The sequence below is a fragment of the Phyllostomus hastatus genome, unplaced genomic scaffold (genome assembly GCF_019186645.2).
Source record: "Phyllostomus hastatus isolate PE091 unplaced genomic scaffold, TTU_PhHast_1.1 phas_scaffold_60, whole genome shotgun sequence".
In the NCBI taxonomy this organism is placed as follows: Eukaryota; Metazoa; Chordata; class Mammalia; order Chiroptera; family Phyllostomidae; genus Phyllostomus; species Phyllostomus hastatus.
Window position 1 is genome coordinate 17,579,397 of NW_025334038.1, and position 16,048 is coordinate 17,595,444.

At 49.1% G+C, this 16,048-nt stretch overlaps 1 protein-coding gene across 1 annotated transcript in view; it reads right to left on the reverse strand.

Annotated features, from left to right (window-relative positions):
- Positions 1-10,874, reverse strand: part of TNXB (tenascin XB) — a 55,309-nt gene extending 44,435 nt beyond the window's left edge. Inside the window, 2 exon segments of the mRNA XM_045825858.1 lie at positions 37-447; positions 10,659-10,874. Of these exon segments, the coding sequence (XP_045681814.1) occupies positions 37-439 (403 nt within the window). The 5' untranslated portion in view covers positions 440-447; positions 10,659-10,874.
- Between the last annotated feature and the right edge of the window lie 5,174 nt (positions 10,875-16,048).

A 16,048-nucleotide genomic window follows, 5' to 3' on the forward strand; every position in this document is an offset into this window, starting at 1 on the left:
CTTTTTCTGTGCCCCCTCCTGTGGTCACTTGCTTACCTGTGCCAGCCTGGGCAGCAGCAGGACAACATCCCCCTGTGCACTGTTCCTTGAGCCCCTTCACCAGCTCCTCCAGGATCTCTAGGCGGACCCTCAAGGCCTGCACCTCTGAAGCAGGGACCGGGGGCTCAGTGCCCGGGGGACAGCCACAGCTAGTTGAAGGGGGCAGGTTAATACGGTGGGTGAACACCACCTGCTTTTCCCCTCCTTCTACAGTGTGCTCATAAAGCTGAGAAGTGGGGTTCGCCCCTCTTGGTTCTGCTGTGCGGCCCCCTGGCTTAGGAGGGGGTCGTGGGGCAGGGAGTGTAATATTGGAGCGTGAAGAGAAAGGGCCTGCTCTGACTGTGCCCAGCAGCAGCAGGAGGGCCAGGTTGGAGGTTAGGGAATGTTGGGCTGGCATCATTCAGGAGGCTGCAAGGAGAGAGGGTAAGTGTGAGAGCAGTTTCACAGGGAAGACAAGATGTCCCCTCCAACACGCACATTGACAACAGTCCCACCACCCACAACTAATCTACCCACCTCACATGTAAGTAAAAATCCACGTTTAACTCAGCCCTAAGGAATCCCCCCTTGGAGAGATTCATTGTTGTACTCACTTTCTAATGTCATTTGTTTACCCTGCTCCCCATCTCTTTTTACTGCTCCACCCACACCGGTCCTTTGTGTGTTCCACAGACACCACAAACTTGCATTATTAGCTTAAGGACCCAACTTGCATTATTAGCTTAAGGACCTATATATTCCCTCTCTGGGATGCTCTTCACTCAGCTCTTAAAGACGGGCTCCTTCTTGTTAAGATCTTAACTCATATGTCATCGATACCTAGAGGCCTTTCTTGCTGCCCAGCTGGAGCAGTCTTCCATTACTCTCTCCCATAGTATCCCCCTTAGCTCCTCATGGCATTCACTGCTGCCTGAGTTATCTGTGCGGACACTTGTTTGTTCTTTCTCCCACTACTAGAATGGGAATTCCATGGAAGTGCACGACTGTGTGCCTGGGCCTGGCACACAAGGAGCTGTCTAACACATTCATGTCGGATGATCAGTGGGGGAGTATCCAAGGCCAAGCCTTCCACGAGCACCTGCATCCCAGCTCCTACTAGCCTCTCAGCAACCTTCAGGTGCAGAGTGTCCTCTCTCTCTTTTATTCACCACTTACTTTGCTCAACTAGGTCCTTTCCATCGGCTATTATATGAGCTGCCAGTTTTTAAAAAGCCCTTTTCCTGAGGACTTACATTACCAAGTATCAAAACTTATTATAAAGACACTGGGAGACCAACAGAATAGGGTTCAGAAACAGACCCACGTGTATGACAAAGTGTTACTACAATAAGAGGGAATGAATGGTCTTTTCAGTAAACGGTGCTTGGTCAACTGAAAATGTGTATGGAAAAACCACCTAGCTCTACCTTATGTCCACACACAGAAATTAATTTGAAATAAATCTGATGGATCTAATTTTGAAAGATAAAGCAATAACTTTCAGAACAATATCTTACAGAAGAAAATATAGGAAAATATCTTTATGACCTCAGAGTAAGCAGAGATTTCCTTAACACCTAACCACACAAAATTTAACCATAGAAGATTTCACACAAAATTTAACCATAAAAAAAGAGACTGATACATTGGACCCCAGTGAAACTGGTAACCTCTTCTGGTCATCAAAAGACACCAATAAGAGAATAAGGAGAGCCATAGACTGGGAGAAAACACAGTGGACCCTTGAACACAGCAGGGTTGAGCTGCGGGTCCTCCTACATGCAGATTCTTCCCAACTGACCTACGCAGCTCCGTTCCACCCTGCTCAAGGCTCAACTGTGTGATATGTCAGAAAAAAAAATTGAGAAAAAGGTTTAAAGTCTAAAATAAAGAACTTCAAAAACAAAGACAAAAAGGCAGGCAACCTAGTTTTTTAAATTGGCAAAAGACTTAAACAGGTACTCCAGATAAGAATACAGTATATCCAAAGGGCCAATAAACATGAAAAGGTGAATACCATCACTAGTAATCAGTGAAATGCAAATTAAAACCACAATGAGATGTCATCAAATATCCACCAGAATGGCTACAATGAAAGGGACCGCCATTGCTCGATACTGGCAAGCATATGAAACTACTGGAGCTCTCATCTATTGACAAAAGAAGCATACATTAGGGCACAGGCGGCAAACACAAGGCCCGTGGGCCGAATCTGGCCCTCCACCTTGTTTTATCCGGCCCGGCACCTTGTTTCTACCCAGCATCAGCGCAGAGCTCTCACTTAACTGTAAAGGAGTAATTACATTTATACAGTCCTAAAATTACATTCAGCCCTTTGAAGGCAACCAAGAGGCTGATGTGGCCCCCAGTGAAAATGACATCCCTGCATTTGGAAAACTGGCAGTATCTACTAACTAAAACACATAGCCTGTAACCTGGCAATTCTACTGCGTGGTAAATATCCAATAGAAATGACTGCACATCCTCCAAAAGATGTATGAAAATGTTCATGAGATTTATTCATGCCAGTCAAAACTGGAAAAAACTCAAGCATCTGTAAACAGTAAAATGGAGAAATAAACTGAGGCATTGTCATACAATGGAATATTATACAGCAATGAAAATACCCTCTGGCTACACGAGACAGCATGAATAAATTTTACACACACAATGCTGAGCAAAAGAAATCACATACACACAACCATTTTGAAAGATGCTATTTCTGTGAGGTTCTAAAAGCAAATTATTGCTTTTAGAAGATAGGGTAGGGTTACTTTAGAGGATGATACTGACTGGGAGGAGTTACAAGGGGGATTTCTAGAAATGTTCTGCACGTTGATCTGGGTGGTAAACAGATGTATACCTATTCAAAAATTGAGCTATACACTTAAAATTTGTGCATGTCATGGTATGAAAGTTACACCTCAAAATAAAACAAAACACCTTCCCCAATCTCATATTCCCTCCAGCCACCACATATCTCTATCCTCTACTTCATGGCCACAGTTGTCAAAAGAATTAACTGTACTAGATGTTTCTATTCCCCCTTATCCCATGAATGCCTCATATCCGCTCTCATCTGGCTTCTACACCTCCTTCAGCCCACCACATAGCCCTCCCCAAGGTCTCCCAATGATCTAGCTCAGTGTCACAAAATCTAGGAGATATTTGTCTTTATCTTACTTGATATCTGTCAAAATCACTATACACCGTTGACCACATTTTCCATTTTAAAACATTCTCTATATCTGGACTTCTGGTCAAGATGTTAGCATAGGTAAACACGGCTTGCCTCCTCGCACAACCACATCAAAATTACAACTAAAATATAGAACAACTACCCATCAGAACCATCAGAAATCGAACTGAACGGAAGTCTGACAACTACAGAATTAAAGAAACCACATCTGTCCAGACTTGTAGGAGGGGCAGAAATGCAGAATAGGCTGGTCCCACATCCACGTGTGGTGGATAAAATTTTGGGAAGAATATCTCAGGAGGAGTCCCACCCTCACACGAGGCCCCCCAGCCCAGGGTTCCAGTGCCAGGAGGAAAAGTCCCTATAACATATGGCTGTAAAAACTAGCAGGGATTAAGTTAGTAGAAACTTCTAGAGTTCCAAGCAGTTCCCCTCAAAGAATCTATATACCAACTTACTCAGACTCCCTGTGAGCTCTAGCACTAGTATAGCAAGCAGCTTGAAAGGCAGCACTGGCATACAGGGAGAAACAGAAGTGTCTGGCATTAAAATGGAAGCTGAGGGACAGCTTTCTCCCAGACAGAAACACAGGCAGAGGCTGTAGTCCCTCTTCTGAGCCCTTCTCCCCACAGAGACACAGGGTGGCAGATAGGTGAGTGCCATATCTGAGACTCCACCAACCTGTCTAACACTGTTTGTTCCACCCTGGAGATCCCCTGAGGCTCCATCCCACCCAACTTACTGGGTCACCCAAACTGTTAACCATTACTTTTCCATATGAATGGCTGGTCTTGACTCATGCTTCACAACTTCTTAATCTTATCAAACAAGCAACAGCCAGACTCAGTAAGCCCCTAACCTTTGTACCTCTTGCTAAGTGGTCCCAGGCCCAGGACTAGCAGTAGCCAGCCTAGATTCACAGCTTGGCTTCACCTGGGAATCTCCAAGCCCAGCACAGGTAGCAGCCTTCTAAGATTGCTTTATAGCTCATGCAGGGTGGCCCTGGGCAGAACATGGGCTAGGACTGACCTTGGCCTTCATCATTCAGGAACCTGAGAGCCTACCCCATTTACCCAGTGGACAGCTACAGACCAAGTTGGAGCACCACTACCTTGCCTCTACACAGCTGATCCTCCATGGAGGGTGGAGGCAGCAGTGAGTGGTCACAGCCAGTCCTTGCAGCTGAATGGCCTGGATAAATCTCTCCCATTGTCCTGGCAACAGCAAACGAGGGTCAACCACAAGGGGAGGGTGTACCCAGCCCACATAAAGGGCGCACCTCAAGTACCCAGCTTGGGTGATAGGGGATGTTGTGCCTCTGGACCCTACAGGACACCTACTACATTAGGCCATACTACCAAGACAGGGAGTCGTAGCAGCTCTATCTAATACACAGAAACAGACACAGGGAGACTGCAAAATGAGGAGACAAAGAAAAATGGCCTAAATGAAAGAACAGATCAAAACATCAGAAAAAGAGCTAAACAAAATGGAGGTAAGCAATCTATCAGATGCAGAGTTCAAAACACTGGTTACAAGGATGCTCAAGGAACTTAGTGAGACCTCAAAAGCATAAAATAGATCCAGTCAGAATGAAGGATATACTAATTGAAATAAAGAACAATCTACAGGGAAACAACAGTAGAGTGGATGAAGGCGAGAATCAAATCAATGATTTGTAACAAAAGGAAGCAAAAAACAACCAATCAGTACATCAAGAAGAAAAAAAAATGCAAAAAAAAAAAAAAAAAAAAAACCCCCCGAGGATAGTGTAAGCAGCCTCTAAAACAACTTTGAGCATTCTAACATTTGCATCATAGGGATGCCAGAAGGAGAAGATAAAGAGCAAGAAGTTGGAAATCTATTTGAAAAAATAATGAAAGAAAACTTTCCTAATATGATAAAAGAAATAGACATGCAAGTCCAGGAAGCACAGAGAGTCCCAAACAAGATGGATACAAAAAGGCCCACTCCAAGACACATCATAATAAAAATGCCAAAGGTTAAAGATAAAGAGAGAATCTTAAAAGTAGCAAGAGAAAAAGCTGTTAGTTACCTACAGGGGAGTTCCCATAAGATGGTCAGCTAATTTCTCAAAAGAAACTTTGCAGGCTAGAAGGGATTGGCAAGAAATATTCAAATTCATGAAAAGCAAGGACCTAGAGCCAAGATTGTTTTACCCAGCAAAGCTATCGTTTAGAATTGAAGGGCAGATAGATAAAGAGCTTCCCAGACAAGAAAAAACTACGGAAGTTCACCATCACTAAACCATTATTATATGAAATATTAAAGGGACTTATTAAAGAAAAAGAATATCAAAACTATGAACAATAAATACATATCTATCAACAATGGAATCTAAAAAACAAACTAAGCAAACAAGAACAGAGACAGAATCATGGATATACAGAGAACTTTTTGATGGTTGCCAGATGGCGGAGAAGGGTGTGGGGGAAAGGGTGAAGAGGTGAGAGGATTAAGAATTACAAATAGAGGCCTGGCTGGTATGACTCAGTGGATTGAGCACCAGCCTGGGAACCAAAGGGTCGCTGGTTTGATTTCTAGTCTGGGTACATGCCTGGGTTGTGGGCTAGGTCCCTGGCTGGGGGTGTGTAAGAGGCAACTGCACATAGATGTTTTTCCCCCTTTTTCCTTCCCTTATCCTCTGTCTAAAAATAAAGAAATAAAATCTAAAAAAAAAAAAAAGGAAACAGACTAGCCAAAGAATTTATACATATGACCCATGGACATGAACAAAGGTGTGGGGGTTGCCTGAGGGAGTGGAGGGTGCTGGGTGGAGGGGGGCAAAGGGGGAAAATTGAGGCAACTGTAATAGCATAATCAATAAAATATTTAAAACAGAACATTCTCTATTTGTGCTATCAATATGGTAGCCAGGAGAAATATGTGGCTTGAACACTTGACATGTGGCAAGAATGACTGAAGCACTGGATTTTATTCAGTGCTTTTTAAAAGCTCCCCAGGTGATTGTAGTGTGCAGCCAGAGTTGAGACCTACTACTCTAGTCACCCACCTAGATACCTTCTTCCAGACCTATGGCTTGAATTTCCTATGTATACTCCAAAGTATAAACTAGGGTAGTCATCTCCTCTTAACTCCAAGCAATATATCCAACTGCCTACTTGGTATCTCCCCTGGAGCACCCCGAATTCAGGGTGTCTGAAACGGAGCTCATGATGGTCCTTCCAGAGCCTCATCCACTCTCAGTGTTTTCCACTGAGCTCGTGGCCCATCATTCATCCAGTTTTATAAGCCAGAGACCTAACAGCCCATTCAACATCTTCATATTTCATTATATTTACCCATGTTTTCTTGTGAAAATCTCTTCAGTTTGCACATTTTTCTCCCTCTTACCAATGTTATAGTCCAGCCTCCCATCCACCTTTTGCTTGACAACTGAAGTTGCCTCTTGGCTGGTCCCTCTGCTCCCACTCTTGCCCTTTACAATTCTGAGAAGGCAACTAGGATGTCCCTCCCCCCATAAAGACTCTGCAGTGTCTCCCTTCTGAATTTTCTTCCAACACTGACAGACAGCCCCGCATCATCTGGCGTGTTGACTCTTCTCACCTCATCTCCCACAACACTCCCCTCCCTCTCTCTATTCCAGTCCCACAGGCCTTCTGAAAGCCCCTCATTCTCTTCCCAACCCCAGACCTTTGTATACGCGGTTCCCTCCATGTGGCCCACTCTTCCCTTTTCTTGTGCCCTCGTCATCCTTCAGGGCTCAGCCCTGCATCACTTCCTCAGGAAGCTTTCCTGCCCAGGTCAGGTCCCACTATCATGTGACATCACAGCACCACACAACTCTCATTTGTAGCTTTTTTAACATTTTGTAATCACAGATTTACTTGTGAGATTTTATTACTTTCTTGCCCACACTCCATCTTGCACGCTAGCCTGTAAAAATGTAAAGTCCGTGGTGGTGGTATGGCAGCTGTGTTTATTTATTTCTTGGCTGCATCTGTGCCCAATAAATATTTATTGACTATATGATTGAATGAAAAGTTCACTTTAAGCCCAAGACTAGCTTTAGAGCTGAAACAAAGGATAGAACCAAGGTCAGGGCTAGGACCATGGAGTGTCGGGGACTGGAAGATGGTTAGGAACAGCAGCTGGGGCAGAGTGCTGGCCAGGTGCGGATCCTGGAAGACCCAGATGGTACAAACACTTTGGAAAACTGTTTGGCAGGCTGTACTAAAGCTATATGCAAATGCTATGACCCAGCAATTCCACTCCTAGGAATACACTGACCATACAGTACTACTCATAATGGCCTCAAACTGCAAACTACCCAAATGTCTCACATCAGTGGACTGGATTAAATAAAGTGGATTATTCACACAGTGGAATGAAATAAAGCAATGAGACTACTACAGATATATGCAATCATATGGACGGATCTCACTAATATAGGATTGAGCAAATACAGCCAGACACAAATGAGAACATGCTGAAAAATTCTATTTATGTGAAGTTTGAAGAGCGACAACACTAAACTGCAGTGTTACAAGTCAGAAGCACAAGTTACAAGTCTTTGGGGCATGGTGGGGAAATTCTGGGGTGCTAAGAATGTCCTATTTTGTCTTGACCTGAGCGGCTCAGTTCGCTGGGTATTATTCTGCAAAGCAGAAGGTCAAGTCTATTTCTGGTCAGGGCACATGGCTGGGTTGCAGGTTTGTCTGGTCCAGTCAGAGCAGGTAACTGATTCATGTTTCTCTCCCTTTCTCCCTCCTTTCTTCTCTTTCTAAAAATAAATAAAATCTTTAAAAACAAAAAGAATGTCTTACTTCTGGATCAAGGTGCTGGCTACCCAGTTGTGTCTGTCTGTGGAATTCACTGAGGAGCACAGGGAAAGGTTTAGAGAGACGGTGTGTGCTAAGGGTGAGCTAGGAGAGGGCCCTGGAGAATGGGAGTGTCCAGGGGGTGGTCCAAGTTCCGGTCAGGACAAGGGTTAAAGAGAGGTGTGGACTGTGGCTCTTCCAGACCTGAGAGGCTGGAGAGAAAAGGGCAGGGGGAGGGGTGGACATGCTGACTGGAGAGGAGGGAAGGGGACAGTGACAGCGCCCTTCTCCCACACACATACGTTTACTGGCTTCCTACTCTTAAACTTCTCCTCTAAGTTTGAGGAAAAGGAGTTTTACAGGACTACTGGCCATCGCACAGGGCCACCAGCCCACAAAAGGCGAAAGGGAGCTGGACAACAGATGGAATATTTGTGCACTGAGAGCACCCTGCCCAAGAAAGCCTGGGCAGAGAGGCCTGGCACATGGAGAGCTGCCCTTCCTTGGGCCCTGCATCCTGTCTCTCAGCTTGTGTGTAGTCTTGGGTATGAGGTGAGTACCTACCATCAAATCCTGTCACTCTGTGTCTAAGGCCATGAAAATCACAGGGTGCATGCAGGTACACACACACATGTATACATGCAATTGTGTGTGCTCATCCACAAATACAAATATAGCCTGCATCTTTGCAGATGGGTCACACACACACAATCTCCCCTTCACAATCCTCCACACTCAGAGTACTGATTTCTCCTTGGCTCAGAAGGCAGCTATGTGAGTCAAAGAACTTAGACAGAGTGAGGAGAATCAAATGGGAGGCCCTTCTTGAGGGGGACAAGGCTACCAGGGGCCCCACTCCTCTGGAGGCCTTTGGGAGTTGTCCAGTACCCTCCCCGCAACTGGACCCCACATCTTTCCCTGTAGTTGGAAAACAGTGAGGCTGAGCACAGGAGTGGCCCCCACCAGCCACACCCCCAGAGCCTCCTTCCCAGTTTCTCCTGCCCAGTCACTGCCCCCTCCCCCCCCCGCACCCCCCGCCCCCCTCCAGTCCCTACTTCCAGCTTCTGGAAGAGTTCTCTTCTCTCAACACTAGGAAAGCAAGGAACTTGGGTGTCTATTGTGTTTCCACCTTCATGCCCCAACCGCAGTGCGGGGGAGCCTTTCTGCAGCGGGGAGGGGGACATGGCTTCTCCCTCTTGGTATCCTCCCCACAGCGGGAGGGCTGGCAGGGGTTGGGGCATCTTCCCAAGCTGTGACTCATTGTGCAGGGTATTCATGTTGTGGCCAACTCTGACACTTCACTCATCAGGGACTGTTGCTCCCAAGAGGTGGGGAGAGAGGCTGGCTTCCATGAAGAGAACTGTCTTCCACGAAGAGAGCTCCATGAGAGATGTCCCCATACCTCCCTTTGCCACTCCTGCCACATGAGGGGTGGAGGTAGAAGGATTCTAGGAATGTGAAAGGAGGGAGATGAAGGGGATCCAAATATTGGAACCAGGTGGCAAAGAGGTGCCAGGCAAGGGCCATGTTTGGGGATCAGATGTCCCATATTCTGGGGAGCTAATTGGCCAGCAAATGGAAACGTTAAGAGACAGGATTTCCAAACCACCCCCAAGCCTCAGGGCAGGGGCAGTGAGAGACAGAAAAGCAGGTTTTGGTCCTGCATTGAGTGACCAGGACTCAGGGATAAGGAAATTTGAGGAATTGAGGTGCTAGGTCCTCAGGAATTTGGAGGCTGGACTGGGAAGGAGGGGAAAAGGCTGGGGATCTGGGAAGTGGGCGGAGACTGGAAAAGGACAAACAGCAGCTGCGGTGTTTGATGTTTCCTAGTTGCTTCCCAGTAATTCCTCTCAGTTCATTTCCAGTTGTTTCCAAGCCATGAAATTCTTTCCAGACAAGATAAGGGGCCCGCCCGCCCCACCCGGGGTGTGTCACGTGTATGGGGGAGGGATGTTCAGACAGACAGACGCAGGGGGAGCCTGGAAGGGGATTGAAGAGGGAGCCCTTGTGCCCCTAGAGGCATCTCTCAGTCATCCCACCCCTGCTGAACCATGAGTCATGGGTGCTGAGCTCTCTGCCAAAAACAAGTTTTAAGATCCTCTCTGCAGGCTCTATGCCCATCTCAGACCTGGGAATCCTGACTCTGCTCCATTCTAGCATTTCCTAAAGGCTCAAGACCCCCAACCCTCCCTCCCAGGCCCTGCCACCCACGTGCTATCACCTGGCAGTCCCCATCTGGATGCCCAAAGAAGCTTCTGGAACCTTCTTGAGTTCTGTCAGGCTCAGCTGCTCCAGCCAGAGCATGTGGGGTTCCATCAGCTCAGCCAGTCCCTGCTTTCCCCCAGCACCTCTGGGGCCCAGTCCCCTACTTAACTGATAACTACCTTCACCCAGATCTTCACCATGTGATCTGGCCCACCTCTCCATCCATGCACTAACCTTCCTCCCAGATGTTCCCTCCCCAGGGAGTCCAGCCCACAGTGCACAGTCCTATTTTCACTGCACCAACAAAAAGTCCCTGCTGGGGAGAGAGTCCCTTGAGAGTAACTGTGCCAACCTTTGCCTGGGGTGTAGGGATAGAATAGAGCCCCCACGTCTCCCAACTCTTCCCTCAGTCTCCCCAGAGCTCTGTTCCTTACCTGGGCAATGAGCAGCTGCAGTGCCTCTGCACCTGTTCTGTCCCCAGCCTCAGGAGGTGGGCCCTCAGGGCAGGGCAGGGTGGGCTCCCCTTTGGCAGCCTGGCTCTCTTTGGCTGCCCTGAGCTCCTGGGTGTCCCTTGCTTGTTCCCTGCAGTGGGGCTCACTGAGCCACAGCCCGTCTATCTAGGCAGCCAGCGACAGTGAGGAGGAGGGAGGCTGTAGAGAGCAGGGGGAGGAGAAGGGGAGGACCAGTATGAGGTCAGGGAGGGGAGCGGAGATACAGCAGGTCCTCCCACCCCTCCCAGGCCCTCCAAAGTCATCACATGCCCCTCCTCTCCTCCCGACTCACCGCTGATCCCCTCTGTCTGGGATCACTGAGTCCAATGCCCTCATCTTGCCCCCTCCATCCTTGTTCCCACCTCCTTCGTCTCTTCCCCATCCCATTCTTACTCTTCTTCCCCAGCCTAATTTTTGCCTAACTTGACATCCTCCCCACCCTTGTGCTATTCCACCTGCCCCACCCACTTCCCCACCTATTGCTCCTGCTCTCTCCTCTCTACCAACAACCTTCCCCACAGACAGCCCCTCTCTCTTCCTTCCCTGCACCTCCCCTCCCATCTCTTCCAGCTGCCACACTGCTCCCCGTCTGCGTGGCGCTAGCACCGCTCCTGTCCTGCACCAACACTTCTCTCCTGGGGGCATGGGGCAGGAGGAAACTTCCCTCCCGGCGTGCAGCCTTCTCAGGGACTACTTGTTCGCGCCCTGCCCACCGTTCCCATCTGCATCCTGCCTGGTATTAGGTGGTCTCCCTTCTGCGTTCCCTGCCCTGTGCTGCCTTTTCCGCCTGCTTTACTCAATCCACCTCTTCTCCGAACAGATCACTGCCCCTCCCCTTTTACTCTCCCACTTCAGCAAATTTCTAGACTAATGGCAGATGAGGCTGGAGCACTGGCTGAACACCAGGGCATACAAGATTTTGGAGAGCAGTTGGGGTTCAGGGGAGACAGGGAAGAGAAGCCTGAAAGTTAGGAGGAAGGTTTAGTCACGGAGAGAGCCAGAAGCAGGAGGCAGGTATGGGGGAAAAGCAGAAGGGTGTAATGTCTGGTGGCTACAGGGATGAAGGAACAGGATAGGGTGGGTTGGGGGCTAGAGGAAAAGGGCACTTCGATCTCAGGCAGAGATTCAAAGACCAATTCAAGAGGAGGGGCATCATATACACCCGCATCAGGCTGCTGGCTGTTTCTCTAGCCTCCTTTCCCCATGTGCTCACTGCCCTGATGAGGGGCTGTAAAGGAGACTCCACACCAGGTTTCACAGTGAGGAGAGTTCTACCTGCCCTGTTACACACCTCACTGCTGAGCAGACCGGCCAAGTCACAAGTGCAAGGGACGCACAGGAGCCTGTATGTGCCTGATTCTGCCACTGGGGTTGAGGAACAGCTGTCCACAGCCAGGTCACAGGTGTGCAGCGTTCCTGGGTCAGGGCATGCTGAGCTAGAACAGGTGGCCAGTGAGCTCCCTGGGGCTGGGGACAGGCTTGTATGGGCTCTCACGAGGGTGTCTCAGTGTCTGGGTGTGTGTGTGTGTTTTTTCCTGGCTTTGACGGGGAAAATGAAGTCATAATCTTGGATGGAGCTGGGTGCAGCTTCCTTCCGCTGCCTTGGCCCAAAGCCCCCACAGCTTCCCGGAGATCTCTGGGCAGGAGTAGGGGAAAGTAGAGCCAGGGCGAGGGTCCGAAGCAGTACCACACAGGGAGAGGCAGCTGCACAGAGGATGGTTCTCTCTGATACCCCAGATTTCAGTAATTCTGTCCCATGGTCCTACCCATTTTTTTGGTTCTGTGCCGCATATTTTGGCTTTATTATTTAGGAAGTATGGCCACCATAAGTATAGTTGCCCAGAGAGAGGCCAAGAGACCCTGGAGAAGAGCGGGAGCTAGAAGAATGGCCCTGGGGTGTCCTGGAAGTCCATTGCTGAGTACAGACGGGATGCCAGAGTCTCAGAGAGGAGTGCAGGATTCCAGACCTGTACAAGCTTACAAGGCATTTGAGAAAGCCACTGGAAGCTTGACAGACATAATTCCAGCTTCTGAGATAGCTACTGCCTAAGATTTGATTCCCCTGGATTTGAAACCCAGGGAAATAAAAATTTCAAGGCCTCTGAATTTCAGGCTTTTGTCTCCCCAGGAATTCATGGCTCACATGGTTGTATCTCATCGGGAAAGCACCAGGTCTTGCACAGGGCAGGTGCCTCGTAAGTGCTCCTCAGCACTGAACTATGAGGCATGCTCTCCCTCTCAGGGGGCCTGCCTGAGCCTTTCCCATCCCTCTCTCCTTCCCTCCTAGCACACAGCCTCTCCCTTTCTCCTAAGCTCCAAGTGCCCTACTTCTGCCTCTGTAACTTGTTTCCTAAGCCTATACAGCCCAGCTGGCTCACTTCTACCTCTGTAACTTTCTAAATACACTTATTTAAAAAAAAAACTGAATTGTGAAAGGATTGGGAAAGATGGGGGAAAGGGTGTCTGGTAGGGAACCCCAGGTGTGAGGGCAGGGATGTCTAGTGGTCAGAACAAGGTTGCCTTCTCTGAGGGGTTCCGGATGACAGGCTTAGAAAGGGGTGCTGTCGGGAACTGTCCACACGCTCTGGCTGTGCTCTGAACCCTCAGTCCAGGTGTGTCTTCAGCTCTGGGCTTCCATCCTTGAATGAACCTCCAAGTTCCTGTACTGACCTCAAAAGGATAAGGGATAGAAGACACAGACAGGAAGGAACGGGAAAGACAGGGAGAAGGGAAGGAAGACAAAGAAGAATAAGGGCTAATTAAGGGCAAGGACCTGAAAAATGAGGAGGAGGGAAGGAGCTGTGACCCAAGGAAGCAGTCCCCAAGAGGGAAAGACAGAGAACATCTGTATGGGAGCCCCCTACAAAGCACTTTCTGCAGTGCACCCGCATTTGGTTAAACCGAGGCTCAAAGAGGGCAAGCGACTTTTCCAAGGGACCTTGCTAGTGGTGGTGAAGGTGGGCCTCGACTCAGGTTCTCTGATCCCAAAGCCTGTATTCTCTCCCCTCCCCACAGAGGAACCCTGGAAAGACAGAAGACTTGAGGCAGACACAAATGAAGGGGCTCCTGGAAGGACTTTGTTTGAGAAGGAGGAGTGGATGATTTGGATTTAAAAACTTCTTTCTGCATTGTTATTATATAGATTCAGTTAGAAGACACTGCCAAGTATAAGACGGGGGATCACCATTTCATTGACATTTGGGGCTAGGAGATGGAGAGGAAAGGGAACATGGACAGAAAAGACTGACTGAGACGAAGATGGGAGAGAACTAAGAGATTCAGGCTAAATGGAGCCAAGAGCCACAGGGAGAAAGATTTGGACCCTCAGAACTTCCTTTGCCTGCAGACATGGGTGTGGGGAGAAGGGAGGAGGAAGGACATTTCTATCTCATGACAAAAGAAAGTCACACAATTGTTTTGTTCTCTGCTCTGGGGCGGGTGGGCGCCCATATTTACCAGAGGGACTGAGGTCGCCGTGGCAACCACACATCTGGGCCCCGGAATCCAGATGTGCTGTATCCAGAAGCCATAGCACAACGATGAGGCAAACATTAGGCTCTCAAGTCCTGGCCCCCACAGCTGGAGAGCACAGAGGGCTGGAGCGGGAAGTGAGGGGGGGAGACTGAAGCAGGAGAAGAGAGGAAGTCATGGAGAGGGACAAGGAATGTGGACAAAGCGGTGAATAGGGAAATGCAGGGGGGGGGGCGGGGCGGGGCGGCGCATGAAAAGGGAGGAGGTAGCACAGGCTCTTCAGGAGATGAAAAGACCAAGAGAAAAGAGAGAGAAGAGAATGAAGCAAAGGGGGAGGAAGGAAATTATGTTTCCTTCTTTCCTTGAAAGAAGCAAGAAACAAAAAGATGAACAAGGAATAATGGGTCAAAAGGAGGTGATGGTCTGAGGGGGCAGGGGCAGAGGACAAAGAAAGGCAGGAAAAAAATCTAGAGAAAAGAGGAGGAGGAGACAATGGGTCAGGGATGATTAGAACAAAAGGCAAGATCCTGAAGAAGGAAAGCAGCAGGCCAGAAAGACAAAGTGGGCCTGTGACAGGAGGGGCCAACAGGAGGTACAGGAGTGACAGCGGCCGGCAGGCTGAGGTGGCCTAGGATGAGTGCTGTGGCTGGAGATCCTCTTAGGCCCAGAGATGCTCTGCCTCCACCCCCCAAAGCGTACCCACCCTCTACGCCTCTTATTCTTCCCACCACCCACTCTCTCAGCCAAGAGTCTCCCAATTCACACCAAAGTACAGCTGTCCCTTGCCACTCAGCCAGAAGAGTCACATGCCCCGGCCCAGAGCCCCCAGTCTGAGATGGCAGCATTTCAAGTACTTTCCCAAGCTGGGGTCAGGAAAGGGGAAGAGCAATGGGACAATGAAACAACGATGGACTCAGGGAAAAGGAGACCAGAGGAGAAAAGGACAATGTAAATGAAGCAAGAAGCAGAGGCAAGGAAAAGTGTGTCTGCCATGAACCAGACACTGTGAACAGCATCTTTCTCTCTCACATCAAAAATGAAAAGCAAGTAGAGACACCCCATTTAACAGATGAGAAAACTAAGGCTTAGAGTTACACAGCAAGAACATTGAAGAATCACCAGCTCAGGTGATCCTTGTTCTTGCACTCACTGCCTGGATAGGGCTGGGTAAGGCTTAAGGGACCCTGGGACAGGAGGTGCTGGCTGAGGAGCCAGGGCTGCCCTCAAGGTTGCCACAGTTACTCTGTTTTCACCCCAAACACAGCAATGGAGAGGGGGGAGCCTGGCTGGACACGTGAGGTTCTTTCCTCTCCTTCAGGCCTGGGCTTGTGGCCCGGGTGGCCCCTGTCCAGTCATCCGGGCGTTGAGCCCAGGCCCAGCCCACACCCTCTAGCTGACCCAGGGCACTCCCGAGGGAGTCAGAGGCACTGCTGGACAGGAGCCGCTTATGGGGATCCCCACAGGTTGAGTGAGATTTGGTCTCACTCTTCGTCCTGCTCCCCTTCCTGCTAATCGGAAGGCACAGCCATTTCTGTCAGATCTGCTCTTGTCCTTTTCTTTCAACTGGACCCTGAAGTCTCAGTCTTCTCCAGTTCAGGGCTAAAAAGATGCTCAACATCCCCTCCCCTCTGAACGCCACCGCTTCTCCATTTCGACCCCTCCTTTCTGGCTCACAGCCCTGGGGCCCCAGCTCAATTGCTTGTCCTGGAAGTGCAGCGAGGGAGGGAGAACCTGCTAGAATGCAGGGGACCCTGGGAGGCTGCTCACCCCAAAGGGCGTGGGGCCCCCTGTCCTTCCTGTTTACTAAGACACATTCCAGGGATCTGTATCCTCTGTGCTGTCACACCATGGGACATCCCTCC